Genomic DNA, 25,057 nt, shown 5'->3' on the forward strand with positions numbered 1-25,057 from the left:
AGATACAGTATAATTGTAAATAGTGAGTACCAATGTTTAGAACTTTTGGTTGCTGAATAATACTTACTTCGCAATATGGACATGTGAAAGATTGTTTGAAATTGACCCCTTGATTTTATTTTAATTCAATTCCAAGTTCTGATTATTACACCCTTGTAATTTTCATTTTATACAAATTTCATTTAGGTAGATAAATGCTTGAGATTGGAGGTGCTATTTCATATCATGGTTTCATGTTGTTTTCGAAAATGATTTGCTCATCATATATTCTCCTTAGCATTATAATAGCAATCCAGAATCACTGCAGCCTTCTTAGCTTTTAGTGACATCATTATTCTTTTTACAATTTATCCATTGTGTCAGCAAGTAAAAATTCATAGTTTCAATTTGCATTTTTCATAAGGCAAGTGATATTGAATACCTTTTCATCTACTTATACCATCTACCTTTATACCATATACTGTCTTCTGTGATATTCCCATTTGGGTCATTTTCTCATTTTTAATTAGGTTATTTATGTTTTTATGTTTTGGTTTTGAGTAATATTTCCATATTCTAGTACTAGTCTCCTTGAGAGTTCACAACAGTTTTAAAAAAGGAACAAAATACATTGGGTTAAAAATTGTAAGAAATAAAATTAAAAAAAAAACAAACTTCAAGTTCTAGTGTAAAAAAGAAAGACTGGAAATCAAAGAAATGCTGAAAATCCTATAATGCCTATAATCTCAGCACTAAGGTTGAGGCAAGACAATCACTTTATGCAAACCTAGGATGTTCAAGACACCTCTCAAACAAAAGCAGAAAACAGCAACAAAAGAACTGGAAAACTGCTCAGGTTTCATACAGTGACATTTTATTTTGAGCTTTCGCACTGGAACCATGTTGTCATATATGAATGGGAATACCCACAAGGCAGATGAAATTACCATTTCATAATTCATTTAGAAAAAATAGGATCTAGAGGTAAAAATAAGGTTACTTTGCTGAAGATAGCTGTTACTAACTTGAAGGTGGTTCAATGAGTCATGAAAACAATGATCAAGGAAGAAATTAAGGAATTAGGGTAGGATTGAGTTCTGAAGAACTCTCAACTAAAGAAAAGTAGAGAAGATCAGACAGTAAAGACTAAAAAGAAGGCAGCAGTGGCTGAGGCGTGGTTGGAGTGTGAGGGCATCTAGCTAGTGAGAAGGCCAGCATGGCCTCCAGCCCTTGCCACCATGAGGGGGACCTTAGCGAAGATCTCAGAGATCAAAGCCAAGATGGCTCAGACTCAGAAGAACAGGGCTACATCACATCACCTTGGGCTGCTTAAGGCCCAACTTGCTAAGTTTCGAAGAGAACTCATTACTCCAAAAAGCAGTGGTGGAGGTAGGACAGGAGAAGGTTTTGATGTGGCCAAGACAGGTGATGCTTGAATTGGGTTTGTGGGTTTTCCATCTGTGAGGAAGTCAAATCTGCTAAGTAAACTGGCAGGAGTGTATTCTGAAGTGGCAGCCTATGAATTTACTACTTTGACCACTGTGCCTGGTGTCATCAAATATAAAGGTGCCAAGATCCAGCTCCTGGATCTCCCAGGTATTATTGAAGGTGCCAAGGATGGGAAAGGTAGAGGTTGTCAAGTCATTGCAGTGGCCCACACATGTAATTTTATCTTGATTGTTGTGGATGTCCTAAAACCCGTGGGACATAAGATAATTGAAAATGAGTTGGAAGGCTTTGGAATACGCTTGAACAGCAACCACCTCCCAACATTGGCTTTAAGAAGAAAGACAGGGAAGCGTTAATCTTGCCCTCAGAGTGAACTAGATGCTGAAAGAGTGAAGAGCATTCTGGCTGAATACAAAATTCATAACGCTGATGTGACTTTGCATAGTGTTGCCACAGCTGATGATCTCATTGACATGGTAGAAGGAAACAGTTTATATCCCCTGTATCTATGTATTAAATAAGATTGATCAGATCTCTATTGGGGAATTGGATATTATCTATAAGGTTCCTCACGGCGTACCCATATCTGCTCATCATCGCTGGAATTTTAATCACATCTTTGAGAAGATCTGGGACTATCTGAAACTAGTGAGAATTTATAGCAAATCCAAAGGCCAGTTACCTGATTACACATCTCCAGTGGTACTGCCTTACTCCAGGATCATGGTGGAAGATTTCTGCATGAAGATTCACAAATATCTTATCAAAGAATTTAAATGTGCTCTGGTCTGGGGTCTCTCTGTGAAACATAATACTCAGAAAGTGGGTAAAGACCATACCTTGAAGGATGAAGACGTCATTCAGACTGTGAGGAAGTGAAACCCATTCCCATCTTCTGGCCAGCCACAGCAGTGTTCCTTATGACCAAGTACCCTCCTCAACCCCTTCTGTCTTTGGCAGCCATTGGATTGGGATACAGGAATAGATATGGAGGCTTCCAAACTGGAACATCTCATGTCTTTCTTCTGTTTCCCTCTCTTTCTTTTTTCTCTTTAAGATAGGGGCTCATATATTTCAGGCAGGTCTTGAAATGTTTGTAGCTGAGGCTTGCCTAGAATTTCTTATTCATCAGGGCCCATCTCCCAAATGCTGGGCTTACTACTGTCCATCTGTAACACCTCAGCAACATCACCCTTCCTACCTTGGTGTCACTTCCATTGAACTGTATAAAAAACCTGGTGGGCCCCGAAAAATAGACTAAAAAGGAATACTTCCCAAATTGGGAACAAAGCAGGAAAGTACAGTACATAGACTCCCAGGGATAACAGTGTTCTTTAGTGAATTATCAATATTGACCACAGCTGTAAGGTTAGGGAAGATTGAGAAATTTGGTCAGTTGGTTTTTGTGATTTGAAGTTATTTACTTCACTTGAACTCAGCATGTTGGAGTTTGAACAGAAAGCATAAAATGGTAAGGAAAAAAGGAATCTCCATAAAGCCAGGGGAAAAGAGACATTGTTTTCATTTGTTTATTTTTTTTACTACAATAAAATGTGTAATTCTATTTTATTGAAATTTATCATGATAAAACAGTAACATAGTTACTTCAAATGTTACATATTAAAATGGTATAAGTAATAGCACTCTAACATCACATCTGAGGTACCTTAGGCAGATCATATCTCTCTGTATCTCCATATCTTTATCTATTAAATATGGTGTACTATATTTTTCTGAATCATACAGTTAAAATGAGAATTAATTGAGATATATGTGTTGTACTTAGAGAAATATCTGGCATTTAGCACAATTTTACAAGTGATGTATATACATCAAAGCTCAGATGATTCTAAAATAGCATTGTGCACATATAAGGTAATTTTATTAGTTTCATGTGGAGGCAAAATCAATGCCTTGCTGTTCTCTAATCCTCATCTCCATATGCTCAGTCTTTAAAGAGGACTTACATAGGCTCTTTGTTCAGTCATCACTTTCAGAGTCACTCTATTCCTATGTAATAGTTTATGGCTGAATCCTGCTAGGTTACATAACTCTCCTATTATTGCATCTGAATTATATTTTTATGTCTGCATGTACTCCGGTGTGCAGTTGTAATTTTCTAAAAGGCATAGAGAAAACAGCAGGTGTCTAACAATGTTTACTTACAAGCAAATAAAAACCCCAATGATAAAAGGTTACCCAATATCTTAATATTCTATCTCATCCTATTTCCCCAAATGGTAATCAATAAGGCATTATACTTATCCATGACTAAATTTCAATTACTCAAATGCTTTCCATCTCTTTAGTATGATTCTAGCTTTATTTAGACTGAATTGTTAATGTTTTCTAAGTATTTTCACCATTTCTGAAGATATAAGAATGATCTATTCAACTAATGATTCTCAAGAAGAATTTTTAGACATTTTCCCAATAAGAATCTATATTAACTAAAAGAACATTAAATAAAACACAAAGTTACCTTGTCATATCTATGCAATTCTGTATTCTCTAAAGGATGATTTTTCATATTACTTAACAACCCTGACTGAGCAATTGAAATTCAGACTATGATAAGTGTTTTACACTGAAGGCTCATTTCATTATACAGTAGTTGGTTGAAATGGGGTTTCCGAAGATGGTATTTTTAGGAAATGCAGAGTAGAGAAAAAAGATGAATACATTACACAATTTAAATATTTATTGAAGCTTTTCTACTAAGAAAACATTTGGGCAATAGCTCACTGAAATAGCAACATAAAAGAGGAAATTCCGGGTAACTAGATGGCAAAGCCTGTGGAAGCTGGGCACCTGCTGTGCAAGCAAGTGCCTCCTTCACAAAGTCTTTACATTGGAGATTGAAAGGGACAGTCCCCTTGATAGAAATATCACTTTGCTTATGATTGTACCTGTGTGTCCAGATGTTCCTGTGTGTGTGTGAGTGTGTGTGTATGTGCACGTGTGTGTGTGTGTGTGTGTGTGTGTGTGTGTGTGTGTGTGTGTGTGACTTTGTCTTCCTATTGAACTTATTCAATGTGGTCTAACTCATTCATTCCACAACTTATACATTTAAATCCACCAGAATGACTTCATTTCTAGACTTCAGATCGACGTCTCCACTATATCAAAACTATTCCCAAACATGATAAACATTTATATACACCATCTTTCCCATCATTATCACTTTCTTTCTAGTGTTTTGCTTGTAAATTTTGTTACTATGTATCCAAATGCCTAATTCCTGAAAAACACTGCATACAATCCAGCTCCTGTTTGCTACTTATTCTACCTATAAGGAAATCATGAATGCATGTACTTTATTTGTAATGGCAGCATTCTAGTCAAAAGAAACACCTTCTTTTGCACCTTAAAGGAATGTCATTTTAGTGAACATCTATCCTTAGCATTTACAAATCTCTCTTTAATAAATTGATATCCTTCAGAAAACAGACATACATTTGTATAAAGGCTCTATCTAAAACCCACAGAAGAAGGGTCCAGGATAGCCATGGCAACACAGAGAAACCCTGTCTCAAAAACCAGAAAGAAAAGAAAGGAAAGAAAGAAAGAAAGAACGGCAAGTGCTCATAAAGAGAGAAATATCACTTAATGACCTTCAAGGACTAAATACTTGAGCCATAGCCCACTGTGGCAACTTGAAGCTTGTTCCCACAAATCCCCTCAATATTTTTACTCTAAAAAAGCTGACCTTGATACAGTTCTTCATACCAAGATGTCTTGCCACAAATGTTTTGCTCTGACAGAAATAGTTTTGCTCTCATTTTTCCCTTGGAAAATTATTCCCTAACCCCACTTTCTCACACTGACTATTATTTTCATAGGAATACCTCCCAAATGTCTAGAACTAGCATAGTTCTCACTTTTACATGTTCTTATAGCAATGTGGTTTTAGTCTGTAGCTATCAACTGAGATGCAAATAGAGCAGTGTGAACAAATTTCTACGCACATCTAGCCCTAAATTCTAATATCTTTGGGCTTGATTATTTAGAACATTATACACAGAGCATAACACTTAGGCCACATGACTATACCATGCAAAAAATGGCACTCAATAATATGTGATGCATAGACAAATGAATAAACAGGTGCTAAAGCACCAACTCTAAGTTATTCATTAAATAATGGTTATCCAAAACCACACCTGTAAATTTTATGAAGCCACATCTTTTGAGATTTTCATCTCTGGGTTGATTTTGAGATGAAAGTCTATTTCTAGGCATTTAAAGTAGAACATTGCCGAGGCTCTAGGCATGAATAAAGCGAACCCCTTTGATAACACTTGATGCGTGCTGAAACAGCCCATTAATGACGGGTTGTGTACACCTAATCCAGAGGAATCTTCTAGCCCTTTAGCAGCTGTTCGCATGGCTTCTGCTCTGCCTTTCAGCCTCTCCTTAATCAGGATTCCCCAGCTGTCTGAGCTTCCCGTAAACTCTTTCAGTTAACTACCTACATGCCAGAATATCCTGTATCTAGGCATGCTCCTTAAAGTCTAATTTAGCTATTTGTTTCTCTTATTTCTTGGGATATGAACGTTTGAAGGGTGTTTCTCACTACAGTTTTTTTTTTTCTTTTTCAATTGTTGTGATGAATTTACCTTTGTCCATTTGGTCACTAATTAGTTTATAGTACTGCTATCTGAAGTATCAAAACTCACAAGGAATTACTTAATTTTCTTTTGATGAAAATCCCTAGACAACTCTGCATCTGTGATGTGTTCTTTTTTTTAATTTATCTTTGTACACTTTCAAAGGTGAAACTCTGAATGGAGAAAGAGTTTTGGTTACCTTGCCCTTTAAGTCAGTACTTGGGCTAAGAAACTACTGCTGCTGCAATCTGATAAAGGAGGAGACAACTTGTGTGCAAATAAAGATGAGTGCCAGGAATGAGCAAAAAGAGACTGATGTTCATACCCTTTTATAGTCTTGATTCTGTGGCAGTCTTAGCCAAAAAAGGAATAAGCAAATGGAGAGCAATTTAAAACACAAAAACAAAGGAAAACAAAAGAAAAGCCAAGGACATGATGGAAGCATATAAACAGTAAGGCTTTTTATCCCCCAGTAACCAGGAAAAACATAAAACACTGTCATGCTAACTGTCCTTAATTAATAGAAACAGTTTTAAAACTCAAAATGTTATAACGATGAAAAGCAAATACATAGAAGGGTAAAAGATAGCTGCATAGCCATTGCTCACTACTGTTTCATTCATGTATATATACTTTTAAGATTTAAAAAATAGAGGCTAAAAGCACGACAATTCAAACATTTGGGTTTTTTATTTTAATATTGTTATTTCTCTTAAAAACTCATTTAACTATGTACATTCTGGTTTTAACACACAGATAAACATTTATTTTAATAATATATTTTAATGTTTTTTCTATTCTTCAGAACAACCATATTTTTCTACTTACACAGATAAAATACATGAACTAAAATGAGGTGACTAGTAAAAACAGAGGCAAAGCTCTTCATTTTTCTACTTACATGAACATATTTAGGACTAGTCTGTGATAAATTACAGCTTAAAATGCTGACATAAAAATAACTTTTATTACATCTTAGATTCATACAAAATTAATTCTTTAAAGTTATATGTAATTAAAATATTTATTTAGCCATTCTGGAAGGTTCATTTATGAGCAATGACAACAAGATTAGAACAATATTTTATTAGCTTGTCAGGGAAATGACAGCTCCATTCCAATTAAAAGCTAATCATCCATTCTCCCTTGCTTTCTCTTAGTGAAGAACAATGTTTGTGCGTAATCACTGAGTGAAAATGAGGCATTGACACAGAATGCAAAAGGCAGTAAAGAGATCAGCCAAAAATATCTAAATTCCATCTTGAGTAGTAGAAACTGTTTGCCTGAATATTAATTGTTCATATACTTTGCAAAACCAAAGAAAAGGATTATAGGATACCAGAAAAACAAACAAAGAAAAACAAACAAACAAACAACAATAAAAACCAGTTATCTTTTAAAGCATCCAAAGTCTTGCAGTGTTCAGGCTAGCTTTGGTCTTGAATCAAGGATGAATTTGAATTTCTGATCTTCTTACTACCACCTCCAAAATTTTGGTATTACAGGTATACACCACTACTTCCAGTTTAGGCAGGGTTGTACATCCGTACCAAGGTTTTGTGAATATTAGTCAAGTACTCTACCAATTTAGATTAATTTTTTACCTATTAAAATCCCAAGACATTTGGAATGGATGAAATAAACCTAAACAAAAATTAAAGTATAAGGTATCTTAAAATTGTAGACTACTTGAAAGACATAAACTATGAAGACAGAATATTGCCCTTTGTTTTCTTAATGGGCCTGAGGTACAAGAGGCTATAAAGAAACTTTTATGTGCAAGTCACCAAGCAATTCTATTTCCTCACTTTTATTTATGCCTCAGTAATTGTGTCTCCACAGTTTCATATTCTCTTAAACACTGGAGCCAAAACTCTTGTTGTCATATTTTTTAATTTCTCTTGCAATATTCAGGGCAATGATCATGAATGAGGAGAGATAAAAGCTATGTGCCTTGAGTATTAAAAAGTATTTTAGTATCTCTTAGGAAAACATCTGGTTTATGATGGCACTTTTAATTATAATATGATATAAGACATGGAGAACCAAATTTTTATTTTAAATTTTTTAGAAAAATAAGTGAACCTAATGGTTTTACGTTTTAATTTTGAAACTGTACTTGTGCATGAATGTTCATAAATGGTAGTTATTTTTCTGTGAGACAGTTCTCTTTTAACATACAGTGAAAGGGAGTTTGAAATGTTATATAGATTTAGAGAGGCTTCTATGTGTGAAACAAGTAGTCAAAGCCCTGCAAATTTGGCAAAACACACTATAACATTGTTGTCTTAACTTTCACATGCATAATAAAATGAAGCTTTGGAAGCTCAGAGGTGTTCGAATACTGTATAGGATAAAACCTTTGGAAAGCTAAACAGAAGTTTTGACAGGAAGTCAATATAACTCATATATCTCCATATAAGTCAAGGCCTTGGGTATGCTAGGCAAGCACTAGGTCACTGATTATATACCATATCCTACTGTAAGTTTTAGGTAGAGAAACTGATGATTGCACTGTGTTGATTTGGTTTTGAAATTTCCCATGGTGCATAGGGCATGATCCACGAAGTGGTATATTTTCATGACACTTGGCTAATGAATGTGGTTGCATTGAATAGAAAAAAAAAGTATTTTCTATATCCAATCTCATGACTTTTTCAACAAAACTTTAATATGGACAGATTCCCTTGATAACAGAACACAAATCTCCCAGGACTAAAGCAGGCTTCTGTGAGATAGAAAACCATTGCCTCTCACTGAATCCAATCAAAATCTCTACTGTATAAAAATAAACCAAGGTCACCATTATTCCTTATCATTGGGATTTAGCTACCCTTCAAATGCCATACTCTGTATATATGAAATAACTACATCTCCTCCATTAACTACGTTTAACATCACTTTAATCAATGTACCTTTTTAGAGTACAAAGTAGAAATGTCAAATTCCTACTACTATAAATTCTTATAGATCTCTAATCTACCTAAATAAAAGGCAGTTTCTGAGAAATAATTTATGCTTTATAGAAGCACAAATAACATCAGTTTCTTTCTAAAATTTAGCTAGGAAAAGATTCAATCCCAACAAATACCTCTAACTACAGGTAATACCCAATGCAATTACTGAAGCTTCACTTATATAGACTTCTCCCAAGGCTCTAATTCTATGCTAATAATTCTAAATTAAGTTTCTTTTTTGATTTTTTTACTTAATTAATTTATTCAGATTACACATCAATTGTTATCCCATCACTTGTATCCTCCCGTTCCTCCCTCCCTCCTGCTTTCACCCTATTCCCCTCCCCTATGTCTATGACCGAGGGGGACCTCCTCCCCCACTATATGGTCATAGGCTATCAAGTCTCATCTTGGTAGCCTGCTTATCCTTTTTCTGAGTGCCACCAGGCCTCCCCACCAAGGAGAAGTGGTCAAATATGGGGCACCAGAGTTCGTGTCAGAGTCAGTCCCCACTCTCCACTCAACTGTGGAGAATGTCCTGTCCATTGGCTAGATCTTGGTAGGGGTTCGAAGTTTACTGCATGTATTGTCTTTGGTTGGGGCAGTAGTTTGAGCAGAACACCTAGACCCAGATCTGCCCGTCATGATGTTCTACTTGTAGGTTTCTAAGACCCTCTGGGTCCTTCTATTTCCCCATTCTCCCATATTTCTCTCACCTTCTGTCTCAATAGGATGTCCCCACATCTATCCCAATGTCCCTCAGTAGAAGAATGGATAAAAAAACTGTGGTACATATATACTATGGAATACTATTCAGCTATTAAAAACAAGGAATTCCCGAAATTTGTAGATAAATGGATTGAGCTAGAAATGATCATAGTGAGTGAGTTAACCCAGAAGCAGAAAGACTCACATGGTATATACTCACTTATAATTGGGCACTAGCCCAAAAGGCATGGCCCATGAAAATCTTCACTTACATTAAGTTTCTTGAAAGAGCTCTCCCGGAAGAAGAGAGAGAGAGATTGGGATTGGGAGGAGAGGAGGAATGTAAAGTGAATAAATAAAGACAAAAACAAATGAAAAACGTGTTTTCTAAGAGAGTGAAGGTTTTAGGTTTTTTTATGAATCTACACAAATAGTTAAGAATTTGACAACCTATTTCATAAGCAGTATTTCAAATGGGAGAATGGAGCAAGTAGGAAGGGAAGCAGGGAACTCAAGGAGAGGCAATGTTGTGTGAACTATTATCCAAACTAAATACTATAAAAACATCACAAGGACGCCTTTGTATGCTAATTTAAAAAAATAATTAAATACAAAATTAAAAGTAAGTGATACTTTGCAAATAAAAATTAATTTCAAGTATGAAGACAAAACTGTAGTTCGGTATATTTTTTCTTAAATAACTTAAATTTGGACACAATGTTCCATAGACATTTTAAAAAGAAATAACATCTATCCTATATAATATATTGTATTTTTCATAATGATATTTTATAGAAGAGACAAGAAAAGCCTCTTATCAAATTAGAAATTATATTATCAATTTAAAAGAGATTTTCCATTTTCAGTTAAGATGCCCTTAAGAGATCTTGTAGTTGAAATTCTAAAACATAACTTCTTTAGACTTCAAGACAAATTGGGCCATTAAAAAATCTGAATGAAATGTTTATTAGTATTGAGATATTTGAATATATATACTGAATTATATATGTAATTCTAACGGTAAATCCTTGTTTTAAAACCACAGTCTTTTCTTTTAAATAGTAATGTTTTGACACAACAAATAAGCAAACAACCCAAATACATTTTTCTAAGTTTTTCAATCTAAGGTAAATTTAAAAAACAGAATAAATAAAACAAGATTCAAATGTCAAAACATCGAACTAGTAGGACACTGTTAAAACAGCAAAAGCTTTTGTGCAATGTAACCCTTAGAAAATTTCTTTTTCCACTTAAATCTATTGTTGCATTTCACAAGCATTATTTCAAGGTTTGAAAATGCTCTACAATAAAAAGCTTCTTCAAATCTTAAGTATTTAAAAACACAGTGTACTATGCCAAAGCTGACCATAAGCTTGCCTTTCTTCATTTCAGAATTGCTTTTGTGATGGTCTTTCAAAAATGCTATGGACACTGTGTTTTTGTTTGTTTGTTTTTGGTGTTGAAGATATAATTATCACTAAGGTATTATCTCAATAATATTTATAAGTTGATACAAAAGATACAGAAAGAATAAATTAAAATATGCATACTTGTGTGTGTTACAAAGAACATGTGTAAATACTACATGTACTTTGCATTGAGAGTAAACAGAGGAAAAAGGAAAAGCTATTGAGATCCACAAATAAATGTCTGAAGGCAACAATGGAAACAACTGATATGCTATGAAATGTAGATGCATCTATTATAAATAAATACGTATACAATCTCATTTCTACATTTTTTTCTGGGTATGGGCTTGACTTTTTTCTTAGAATTTGTTAATGAATTACCTATTTGTAAAGATTTCTCTTTTTGTTTTTACTTATAAGAATTGTCCTCATAACTATTTTAGAATGACTAGAGTCCACAAATCAAAAATAGAAAGAAAATGATAACCTTCATCCATATCTCTGGGACACACTGGTTTCATCATGGATTATTTTTACATGTTATTTTTGTTGTTATGTTAGGGCCAATTTTAAAATTCATTAGTCACAGCTGATACCTTAAAAAATAAATGGGGTGCATTTTAAAACAAAAATCTGATCTAAAATTTTTACTAAAGTGCTAGGTCACAATGGACATGTATCCCAAAATGACTTACTACAAAATAAGATTAAAAACCATCCACTTTTTTGTTCTGTTTTGTTTTCAGATCAAGAGGCTGCATTGTCATTTTCTGGCGCAAATTATATCATTATTTTAAAAATAACCACAATATGAAAGAAAACAGGAAATTTAAAATATGTAATAAAATGAAAAACTTAGAAATTCAGTCTTTATGAACACTTTTACACTTACCATTTGTCAAAGGGCAACTTATTTTCTTTACTTTCCCCTATGCTATGCCAGATAAAACCTTTCTAGACTTCAGGAATCAGTTCTTCCCATGGAGAATTAGTTCACTGGGAATACATGTCAGTTCACAACTGCCTATATTACAGGCATTACAAAGAATATCAATCAAAATGAAAATATAGATACAGCCATCCAATAAGCTGCTCCATACACTCAAAGCAAGTTATACTTTGCTTATTATTATTATTTAGTGGTTTCTTTAACAAGAATGAAGTGTTTATTCTATTGTGAAGGGCAAACAAATAACAGTAACAAAACCCCCAGAACTCTTTTTCATATGTACTGAAACACATATAATATATATATATATATATATATATATATATATATATATATATATATATATATATATATGGATGGTAAAGTATACAGAAGACAAAATTATGCTTTTTCATAAGCTACTGTAAAAGTTTAAATCAGTCTACATACTCAGTGAGCTTGTCACATGCTGAAAGTCATGCCATGGTTAAGATATTTTTAGTTACTTTGTACTTACAACAGTCCTCTGCTTCTTCCCACCAAAGCATTCGGAAACAAAAATATATATCAAGGCAGGGATAAAAATCTTGGTAAAAGTTTCTCCCAGCTTTATTGCTCCAGCAGGCTTAGGTACGATGAGAAGCCAATAAACTTCAGCAGCCTTAAAAAAAATAGCACTTCAAGTTTTCCTGTTCGTTTTTTTTATAAAGGCTATTGCCTTCAAGAGCTGAGTCCTGTAGGTGGCTAGTGAGTGAGCCCAACACTGAGTGAGTCAACATAGTAACTGATGCCAGGTTTCTGTAGAGGCCTCTGGATATTTCAAATTCCAGGACCTGCGCACAAGCAAGTGACCCGCCTTTTCTCTCAAGTTGCTTTCCCATAATAGGACTGCCCATGGACACTACATATAAGGCTGTGCTTCCAGCATGGCAAGCTCTGTGAATTCAAATAATGTTCAACTGTGTTCTGAGTCATATCCAAACCAGAATAGCACAGGGGACTCACTCTTGCTCTCAAACTCCCTTAAACATAAAATCTCATCAGCTCAAAGCTGTCACAATATTTTCTGTGACTTTTATATTAATTACCAAAACAAAAAAACAGAAAATCCTGATCCAGAATTAACTTTTAAATGCCATTTTACACCCTTTTAAAATACCACCAAAATGTCATTCTACTGGACAATGAAATCTTCTTAGAATAATCTATTCATTTGTAATCTATCTGATGTGTGCCAAAATTAATTTTTATCCTTGAGATCCAATCACAATTATGTGTTGATGATGCCAACACTATGAATAAAAGAAGCAACAGCAGAAAGGAACAGCTGAGTTCTGAAGGCAGAATGTGAATAGGTCTCAGGGGACAAGTTTTCTTCTAAAATAAAAAGCCTTCTTATAAGCGGCACAGGGAATTCTTGCCAAAATGCTAAATTTCAGTTGTGAGTTAGGATAAGACTTCTTTTCCAGAAATTTATCATTTCTTCAAATTCTGTTTTAATACTTACCAAAATCATTCTACAAAATATTGAGCTAATGACCATTTAATGCTTCCCTCAAAAGACTATAATATTGAATGGACCGAGTTGTAATATAGCATCTAGCATGCTTCTAAATCATTGTCAATAGAAGCATTCATAGTCATCTTATTTACACACAATGTGAGCTCAATATTTTTAAGACTTTGGTAACATACTTTGAGAAAGATATGTATTTTACAATTATAATCATCTTCCTTGAGTTGCTTCAGTGTTTCATAATAAGTACAACTTTTGCAAATTAAGTAAGCAGTTGCAAGCAAGAGAATAGAATACAATGAATTTTATAGGCATGTATGCCACCATTTCCTCAATCTAAATGGCCATTTCTGTCTTAATATTTCATGTTTTCACATGTCTTCCTTTTCTTAAGATCGCTGCCTCTAGTCTCATAATACAGAAGAAAATCACCTGAGATAGTTCAAAGTGTTAGATAAAATTTATAAATTAGTGGTTTGGAAAAAAAATTACCCCATGCCAAAGAGTGTTTTCCCTTTTTCAAAGTTATCTATATTGGTTGAAATGTTACATATATTATGAAAGTATACAGTTTTAGGTGTTTAAGAAGAATTGTCTCCTTTTGAGGTATGAATCTAAAATAGAGAAAAGGGGGGTATATAGGAAGTTGGAGGGAAGAAATGGAAGGAAGAATAATATAATTATTTTATAATCTCAAAATTAAAAGGAAAAGAAGTGTTTTTAAATACACCCAATAGGAAATGTACTGGCTCACATAGTTATTTCATCTGTATGAAACACCTCCTCCAAAAATACACAAAAATAAAATGCAGGTAATTTGGTACTTACCCATATAAGCAAAAATCACTGCTATTGTTTTTAAAATAAGCCGGTGGTGGTGCACACGTCTTTTTTATTTTAGTTTTTTTTTATTAATTTATTCATATTACATCTCTATGGTTATCCCATCCCTTGTATCCTCCCATTCTTCCCTCCATCCCATTTTCCCCTTACTCCCCTCCACTATGACTGTGACTGAGGGGGACCTCCTCCCCCTGTATATGCACATAGGGTATCAAGTCTCTTCTTGGTAACCTGCTCTCCTTCCTCTGAGTGCCTCCAGGCCTCCCCATCCAGGGCATGTGGTCAAATGTGAGGCACCAGAGTACATATGAAAGTCATACCCCACTCTCTACTCAACTTTGGAGAATGTCCTGTCCATTGGCTAGATCTGAACACTCCTTCATTGCTGGTGGGAATGCAAACTAGTACAAAAACTTTGGAAATCTATCTGGTGCTATCTCAGAAAACTGGAAATAGGGCTTCCTCAAGACCCAGCTATTCCACTCCTTGGAATATACCCAGAAGATGCTCCAGCACACAACAAGAAAATTTGCACACGTCTTTAATCCCAGCACTTGGGAGGCAGAGGCAGGTGGATCGTTGTGAGTTCAAGGCCAGCCTGGGCTACAAAGCGAGTCCAGGACAGCTTAGGCTACACAGAGAAACCCTGTCTTAAAAAACCAAAGAAAAGAAAAGAAAAAGAAAGAAAAAAATGAAAATGACTGCATTAAAACTATAGATCAACTTGGATAAGCACCAGCCTGTGTAAATTTTCTTATATCTTCCAATCCCTTGAATACAGTACTTATCTCTGTTGAAAAAGCTTGATCTCATCCGAGTTTTTACTTTATGGCATATAGGATCTGTACATATTTTTAGATTCAAAAAAATTTTATAATACACAATTTGGGCATTGCATTTATCTATTGTGGCAGTTCTGGTGGTTGAGTTTCAGACCTTCTGCATTGTAGGCAAATGCTTTACCATTGAGTTACATTCCATAAGTATTCTTTTTTAATTAATTTCATTGTGATAAGAAAATATGAGAATGACTGGATACATCAACTCGTAAGGCTTCAGACCTTAAACAAAAAAAAAAAAGAAAAATAAAAGAGAAAATATGATCTTAAATTCTCTCTCTTTCTCTCTCTTAATAAAGTTTTAAGCATGCCATAGAATCTTTGTAGACAATATTGGGCCCCAGATTTCTATAAATTATTCCTCATGTGTTACTAATCATAATCACGGATCAGCAATGAACTCTTCTATGCTGATCATGTAACCTGAGATCTTGACAAACTCGTTATTTTAAGTAGGTTTTTTAAAAGGATAGTTGGAATGTTTCCATACTCTATTAGAACATCTTTAAATAAGGACAATTTATTTCTTATTTTCTATATTCACTTTCCCTGTATTTCTATACTGGTCTTAAATTAATATTTTTTCTTATACTTATTTTCCTCTGTATCATGCTTACTAGTGTTTTACTTGAATGAATGTATGAGCACCACATGTGTGCCTAGTACCTGTGGAGGTCAGATAAAGGGGTTATGGATGATTGTGCACCACCATGTGGCTGCTGGGAACTGAAGCAAGGTTCTCTGCAAGAACAAGTACTTTTAACTGCTGAGCCATCTCTATTGCTTCCACTCTCTAAAACTTCTAATAATATTAAGAATGGTAGACTTTAAAATAGGTTTCCACCTGGGCTCTAATAAAAGAAAAAATGAAAATATTTCATTATTATTATGAAGAGAAATATAGAATAATTTTTGAAGATGTATTTTATCAAGTTGAAGAAATTGTCTGCAAGTCTCACCTTTCTGAGATTTAAAAAGTGAACTGGTGCTGAGTTTTTGCCAATTTTGTCAGCATGAAGTGATGACATGTTTATTCATCTTTAGCCTCAATATAATACATTACACATTGTAAAGGACTTCTTTTCTTTGTACATGAGAAATGTTGGTCAGAAACATATTGATTTGGTCACTTTTTTCTTTACTTACCTAATTTGCATATCAGTATGGCTTGCCTTGCAAAGTATATTTGGAAATTCTGCCTTCTCTTCTACGTTCTAGAAGTTGACAGTTCTTCTCTTTAATCACATTAAAAAATGTCATGGTACTTCCTTCCAGCTTCCAGAGATTCTTGTAAGAAATTCTCTGTTATTTGATTTCTCTTTTCTTTTTTCCTTTTTTTCTTTCTTTTTTTCCCCCTATACACAGATTGTACTTTCTCCTTTGTTACTTTAAATACTTTATGTTTGGTTCTTCTGAAAGGTTTGACTATGATTAATATTACCCTTTGTTCACACAGTTCTGTGACCTGTAGGGCTTCATCTTCATCAGCATTCTCTTTTTCTGTCTTTATTGACTTTCAGCGCTTCTGATGCCATGCACCATAAATCTTTGAGGACTGGTTCACTTTTTATCAATTTATTTTCTTTCTTGTTCAACCTTGTTACTTTCTATTACTTCATCATAAGCACAAATTCTACACTCTGTCTTCCTCACTCTGCTAATGAGCCAATCCAGCCAATTACATTCTGATGGTTTTTATTCATTCAGTTCTTAAATTTCATGTCCTACCCGCTTTTTCTCCCTGAGATTTTCTGCTTCAGTTGCTTAAAAAATTTTTAAATTTCTATTACAAGCATTCACTTTGATGCATTTTTAAAAATGTTTTAGAATGTTTTACTCTATAGCTCTTGTCAATATGTACTTGATAGAGAAACAAAGTATAAAGATAATAACATATAAACCTTATACACATCTTCCTGTCAAATATTATTGCATAAATTAAAGAGTTACTTAAAATTATGCTCTTGAATGCATGCTATATAAAGTATGGTGTTCACACTTTCACCTACTAATGTAAATGGACTATGCCTTAAATCAATAATCTATAACGTATGCTTTAGCCTCAAGATGGAATTTTAAATGATTTTATATCTACATTATTGAAAGCAGCAAAACAATAGAGAAAATGAATTAACCAGAAGTCATTTGGTCATAAGAATGAATAACAATGATAAAGCATCAATAATGGTGACAAGAAATAAGGAAACACAAATTTTAATATTAGGAATAAATAAGTAGTACCACTATATATTTGAATATGCAAATATTGTAATAAAGGAATACTATGTGCTTTTGCACAAAATACATGACAATATAGATAAAAGGGAGCAATTCATTGAAATGTAAAAACTCACAAATCATTCATATAGTAATGATATGATTACTTATTTAATTGCTAAAGTAATAAAACTTAAAATTTGTAAACATTTACAAAATATATCTCTATGTCAACATGGTTTTATTGAGATGTTTACATATCTAACTTTTAAAACATAAATTATAACAATTATAAACAAACATTTCTAAAACAGAAGAGGACAAAACAATTCTGGTAACCTTTGATTAATTCAGATATAGGACATACACATTGGGATTTTATTCAGCCTCAAAGGAAAGTTAAAATATGGCATTTATAGGTAAATGTAGAGAATAGTGGAACAATTATATGAAGAAACCGAGGTACAGAAAAACAAATACTACACATTCAACTCCATATGTGGATCTTAACATTGAGTTTTTACATTTATGTGGGTTTTATGTTTTTTGGTTTTTCGAGACAAGGTTTCCCTGTGTAGCCTTGGTTGTCCTAGATTTGCTTTGTAGACCAGACTGGCTTTGAACTCACAGCAATCTGCCCTCCTCTGTCTCCCAAGTACTGGGATTAAAGGCATGCACCACCACACCTGGCTTACATTCATGTGTTTAACTTGGAGTACCTTTAGAAGCCAGGAAAGTAAGAAAGAGGCCACAGAGCTGGTGAATCTCTTAAGGCAGAAGAGAATAGGGGAACATATGTGATATGAAAATAGAGAGGTAGAATACAGGGAGTGGAAAGGTTTAAGCAGGGTTGAGGGTAGAATGATGGGGAGATGAAATGGTAGTTAAGGTAGGCTTCCTAAAAGGAAGCTTGTATGGAAAACACATAAGGAATCCCATTTCAATGTAAGCAAATTAAAGACTACAACTAAAAATAAAACAAACAAACAAAAAAAGAGTTAGAAGGGAGACATTCTGTAAGACTATTATGCTATTTTTAAAACCCAGGAGTTGTTTTAAAAATTCCAGTGAAAGACATGGAATGCTTGCTTATGAAATATTGGTCAATGAATATCCAAAGTGTCTCTTGACATTCTTTGTGGTTGTCCACCAGAAATAGCTAAAATATTGTTTCTAAAGACACCATATATCTTTGTTTTGAGGTCAAGAATTCAAACTCTGACTGAGCTGGAAGCTTCTTCCTTGCTATTTATCTTTTGTAGTGGCAAAAGGTGCTATGTAGGCTGCTTGGAGAGAACAGGTATCAAAGCTCATACATAACCAGATTGTAAACTCCACATGGTGCAATGTCAGCCTGCCAGGCAATAATGGCATGACTATTGTGGACATAACTAAAAGGTGTTATTTCAATTTGGAGCCTAAATCACAGGAGGAAATTTATTCCTGATACAGCAAACCTAGTCAAAAACCTGCAGGTATGAGGAGATCTCAGACTCTAAGGAAAAACTTGCCACTGTTCTGCAGCTAAATTGGCATAGCCCCATATTGCCTTCTAAATATTTGTTTGTACCCACAAACAAATGCTATTTTTAGGGTTTGAAATGAATTGTGGTCATGGTAACTCTAGGTGATAAGAAGTGGATGTTGAGTTACTAATCCAAAAATAGAACATTTATTCTGCTCCTTCTAAGGCTGAGGAAACACTTTAGAAAAGGGAACAGAGCAAGATAATAGGAAGAAAGGCTTTAAAAAAAGCTATGTTCTGTGTATGATAATGTCTCTGTCATTATGTTCCTACATTAGCTGAGGCAATGAGACCTGCACAAAACTGGGCCTGTCATTAGTAAATCCAGCACTGGGGAGTGAGTGGTACAGGGGTCTCTACCTCTTCATGCTAAACTGTGCGTTCTGGAGGAGTGGTAATCATTATCATTATCTTTAGTTGAGCATTCATGAGTGAGCCTAGCAGGCTCTAACGAAGAATATCAAACTCATGGTCACAAGGACAACTCTGGTTAAACCCAATGGCTTACTAAAGAAAAAAAACATTAATATATAAAAAAAGAAGCTTGCAAGAAAGTGGAGGGTGGAGTTGACTGGTGTGAGCAAGAAATAAAAGAAGATTGGTTGTAAAAAGTTATCAGAATTCATTATACAAATCTATGAAATAGATATATTAAAATCATAATTGAAAAAGGAGATAGGATGATACCAAAAGGAGAAAGACAATACAAAGCCCACAAAAACTTATCAATGCCGCATATGAATATTATTCAAAATTTCCTTTTTAACAAAAAAATGAATGTAAAAGAAGTTATTTTGTAGATATGAATCTCATTCTGTGTTTAGAAAGTCAATAACTGAAATCTATGTTAAGAGGGAAAAAACACAATCTTCTCAATAAATATAGTAACAACTTATTCATTTGGTAAGCTTGTATAGGAATTAGTGGCACTCCACTGCAACTGAGGTCGCCCCTTCAACAGTGGCCTCTTCTGAGATACTTTAGCCCTGTCACACATTTCCAACTATCAGGTCTTCATCATTATTCCTTCGTGCCTTAAAAACCATTACCATGTGGTAAACTCTTACACATTATTTACTAGATTCTGCTGTTAACTTGACAGCCCCAACTAGATCACAGCTTGTGTATTCACCCCAATTAAATACTTTCCTCAAGTTTTTTTGTTTTTTGTTTGTTTGTTTGTTTCTTTGGTTTTTTTGTTTGTTTTGTTTGTTTGTTTGTTTGTTTTTGCCTCAGTGATGCTGGTTTCTTATTATTCTGAGTTGATTATTCATCCCCAGCTGACTACTGTCTATTGACCCAGTGAAGCATAGGCTTTTATTTCTACACATTATTCATAGAAAATATCACAAAATATCTTCCAATGGAGTCTTAATTCCATCTGAACCTTCAAAGGCAGGTGTCGTTTGCCTGCAATTTTCCTGTATTCTTATCTTCAAAGCTCCCACAGAACAGCCCATTAAACTCCAAACTCATAATACAATTTCCACCCCAAGTTTTAAATACTTCCACAATCTCTCCTCTAATAATATAGTTTTCACAACAACATCCAACTATCTGGTTTTAAATTCTCTTCTAGTTTGATTGATTGATAAATACATTTCATTGATAAATATCATGATCAAAAGCAGCTTGGGGAAGAAAGGGTATATTTCATCTTATACTTTATAGTTCATTGTCCAGGGAAGCCAACTGTAGAACTCTCATACAGAAAATGTTGAGATGGAATAACAACTACATGAAAAGTTGTTCCATACCACATGCAATAAGCAATTGTTGGAGGAAATAGATTCGTTTTCTTCATTACTTTAGACACTGGTAAGCTGCCCATGCTCTTGTAAATAAACACTCATCCAGTGCTCCTAGATAACATTAGTTGGTTCACTAATAAAGAAATTACAAATTAAAACTCTAATGTTATTGCAACTTCCCACTTATTAATAGGTTCACTTTACAATACTAACAACACCAAATGCTACTGAGGTTGTTTAATGACAGAAATCCTAATTATTTTTAGCAGAACGTGATATGCTATAACTCTTTTAGATAAGAGTGTGGCTGTTTCTTATAGAACTGAAGATTTTACATGATCATATGATTAAATACATGTACTTACTAGTACTTAGCTAATAGGTTAGAATGTAGACCTTTTATAAAAGCATACATGGTTATTTTATCACCTGTACTCATGTTTGTCAAAGCATGGGAGCATCTATGTTGGTTTTTAGTAGGTGATGGCATGCTTTGATATATCCAGATAAATGATGCTAAACATTAAATAATTTGCCTATGTAACCATGAAATGGCATGTAGGAAAGCTGAACTCATATCAGCAAGTGAAAGAAACCAATGTGAATATACTGTATATCCCTGTCATAACATGGAAGAAGTTAAGCTATGAAACCACTAAAAACATCATTAATTACCAAAGGCTAAGGGGCAGAAGGAATAACTAGAAAGAACGCAGTAGATTTTTAAATTAGCAAAATGATGATAATAAATGTATCATGTTAAATAAACAGAGAATACCATAATTTGAATTGGAACATTTAACACAGTCATGCCAATTTCACTCAAATTGATAGAGTTAAGCATGTTTCTATGAAAAGCCAAGCAATTTTTTTGGTATAGAATATATTACTCAAAAAATTTTATGGAGAAATATTACAAGCACAATAGCTAAAACAATGTTGAAAATATTTATATCTTTTAATATGACTATAGTGATTAAGATATTGTAGTGTTAAAGAAAATATGAGTTATTCACTAAGGACGATACCAATATCTATTCTAGTACTTATATCTTGGTTATATAATGAATCCATAAAACCCCAAAACAAAATAAAGAATATTGTAATAGAAAGTGAGCAAAAGTCATGAAGAATTATTTGAACTACAGCAGAAGGAAACCATAAAAATGCTGCCCCACTCTCTCAGTTCCCTTGGGCAGACAGTCCCCGCTGAATCACAGGCCATGCCTGTTAGAAGATCAGATAGGCCAGCTGCATCCAGACCTTCCTCATTCTCTACCTTCCAACATAACCAATCCTTAGTTGTCCCTTGCCCACGTGTGTCTGCATCCAAGTCCCCAACTCCAGCTGGCATCCCTATCTAAATACCAGCCATACCTGTCAGAAATCAGGTAGGCTGCCTACCCATGGACCTCCTCCACTCTCATGGGACCCTCTCCAATACTATCCCCAATCACTGTTTACCCCTGATCACCATATCCCAGATTGAAACACAGGCAGAGATATCCTGCTAGTCCAGAGGCCACACTGAACACCAGAATTTCAGCCCCTAACTCAGGCAGAGACTCCCGACTAAACAAGAGACCTGCAATCTACCAGAAATGCAGCCTCTGTCTTGGGCAGAGAACATTTGTTCAACAACAGACCATATAGTCCAGAAGATCAGAGACAAAACAGAAAACAAGGAACAAAATACCCATCTAACAGTGACAAACCCAGAAATCAGCAGCCTAGACCTATAATCATACCAAACTCAAATGCCTAGAGAGTCCAGTATAGGAACATAATCAACAACTGCCAGGGTAATATGTCATCACGAGAGCCAAACAAGATATTTCATGAGAAACCCAAATTTAAACAATACCTCTCTAAAAACACAGCCCTAACAAAGGTACTAGAAAGAAAACTTCAACCCAAGAAGGTTAACTATAACCATGAAAATATGGGAAAAATGATCTCACAGTATCAAACCACAAGAAAGAACACACACACACACACACACACACACACACACACACACACACACACCACAACCACCACCACCAACATCAACAACAACAATATCAGCACAAACCTCACATATACCGCTCTTGGAAATACACTCAAAATGCTCTCCTTTCTACCACAGAGACACTTCCTCAGCTAAATTCATAGCAGCTTTATTCATAATTGCACAAATCCAGAAACAACTCAAATGTTCCTTAAGAAAAGAATCTGTGAAGAAAATGTGTTATATTGATATAGTGGAGTATTATGCAGCTTCTAAGAATGACATCATGAAATTTGAAGGCAAATAGATAGAACTAGAAAAAAATCATCTTAAGTGAGGTAACCAAGACCCAGAGAAACAGAGATGTTATCTACTCACTTATATGTGGATACAAGCTATAAAGTAAAAAATAATCATGCCACAATCCATAAACCCAGAGAGGCTATGTAACATTGATGGATCCAGGGAAGAAGCGTGGATCTCCTTGAGAAGGAAACACAGAATAGACTGGGGTGTGTGGACATGGGAAGAGGATAGATAAGGTGCAATGGAGAGGAATGGAGGGAGAGAGTACAGGAAGAGATGACTGGAATGCGGAAACATTTAGGGAGCAATACGGAGACCTAATGCAATGTAAACTTCCTGGAACCTATGAGAATTATCCTAGCAAGGACTCCTATATAAGGACAATAAGGCCGCTGAACTGGCCATCTTCTATAATCAGGCAAGGCTTCCAATAGTGGGACTGAGATAGCAACCCAGCCACAACATCTTCAAACTACAACTTGTCCTGCCTGCAAGACATGCTGGAGCATTTGTGGCTTAGATCATGTGAGAGAGGCCAGACAATAACTAGTCTAAATTTAGGCCCAAATCGTTAGAGGGAGCTTATTCATGACATTGAAAAAAATCAATGAAGTGATTCCTAAAAATATTCTTCTATACTGATAGTTTGATCATCAGAAAAGCTTTCTCTGGCAGGTAATGGGAACAAATGCAGAGATGCACACCCAAAAATTAGTCAGAGCTCTGGGAACCCACCACAAGAGGAGGAGGGGAAGACTATTAGAGCAAGAGAGGTTGAAGATACTAGGAGAACAAAGTCCATTGAATCAACTAATCAGGATTATAGTGGCTCACAGACACTGAAGCAGCACTAATGAAACCTACATGGTTCTCCACGAGGTCCACTGCATTCATGTTGTGGTTGTTTAGCTTGAGGTTTTTGTAGGATTCCTAACAATTGGAGTAGAGGTGTCACTGACTTTTTTGCCTGCTCTTTGGACACTTTTCCTCCTACTTGGTTGCCTCATACAGCCTTGATATAAATGCTTGTATCTAGTCTTATTGCAACTTGTTATGCAGTGTTCAGTTAACATCACTGAGAGTCCTGCACTTTTCTGAAGGGATATGAATGAATAGCTGATCAAGGTTAGAGGCAAAGCACGACAGAAGAGGAGCAGGATGACAAGGAAACATATAAATACCAAATAGGCTTGTGAAAAATGTCAACATAGTCTGCAATTACATTGATATAGGCAAATTCAATTTTAATAATATATAACAAAATATATATATAACAGTGACTAAATTAAAAATTAGTAACAAGTTCAAATGATCACAAGGACATATAGAAATTGATTAATTACTTACAAATTATTACTGGAAGTGTAAAACATTACAGTTACTTTAGAGATTGTTTAGTAATTTGTAAAAATTTGAAAATACACCCACTGGATACAAAAGAAATTTCATTTAGAGGCATTAGTTACTAAAATAATGAATACTTTTCTAACAAAATATTTTGCTTGTGTGTGTATAGTTACATAGGTAACAAACAGTGATTAGAAACACACTAGAAGCTAATCAGTTTTTGAATAATTAAACACAAAATTGACACACACCAATCTAAATAAGGTTAGTCCCTAATATGATAAAAAGAACAGAAAGAGGAAAGAGGTGGGAGGTAGGGGACAAAGAGGACCTCTTGCTTCCACCTAGATCTCCCACTATTTTTCTTTTTTTCAAATATCCTTAGCCATTTCTTCAAGAAAAAGGATAAGAACAGACAAAAGAGAGGTGGAGACTTTGTGAAATTGTGGAATGTTAAAAATAACTCATGTGTGCAAATAGCAACCATTTATTTTTTCATTGAGCACTTTTATCAAGCCCCATAAACAGTATACTCACTGAAGCCTGAAAGCAGTAGCCCGTTACTGAAACCACAGAATGTACTACATTTTATTTTAAATGCAGTCTCAAAAATAGTAAACTTAGACACAGAATAAATTTAAAGGGTGTGTGTAAGTTTCCATCCTAAAGCTTCATTTGACAAA

The 25,057-nt window shown here is 34.6% G+C and overlaps 1 protein-coding gene and 1 pseudogene across 4 annotated transcripts in view; one reads left to right on the forward strand and one right to left on the reverse strand.

The window, feature by feature from the left end:
• DMD (dystrophin) overlaps nucleotides 1-25,057 on the reverse strand; it is a gene marked incomplete at its 3' end in the record, with an annotated part of 2,106,393 nt that overhangs the window by 1,967,851 nt on the left and 113,485 nt on the right. For 2 of the 3 annotated variants that reach the window (XM_084788837.1, XM_084788840.1), the window contains exon 1: nucleotides 12,558-12,798. The exons of the other annotated variant lie outside the window; for it this stretch is intronic. In XM_084788837.1, coding sequence (XP_084644963.1) covers nucleotides 12,558-12,588 — 31 coding nt within the window. In that variant the 5' untranslated portion in view covers nucleotides 12,589-12,798. Of the gene's footprint in view, nucleotides 1-12,557; nucleotides 12,799-25,057 lie in introns of those variants that run through there. 3 annotated transcript variants of the gene reach the window in all.
• Nucleotides 1,176-2,960, forward strand: LOC311601427 (developmentally-regulated GTP-binding protein 1-like; annotated as a pseudogene). The gene has a single exon. The product of its transcript is annotated as a developmentally-regulated GTP-binding protein 1-like (transcript).

This window comes from Acomys minous, assembly GCF_964271855.1.
Source record: "Acomys minous genome assembly, chromosome: 7".
NCBI classification, from domain to species: domain Eukaryota; kingdom Metazoa; phylum Chordata; class Mammalia; order Rodentia; family Muridae; genus Acomys; species Acomys minous.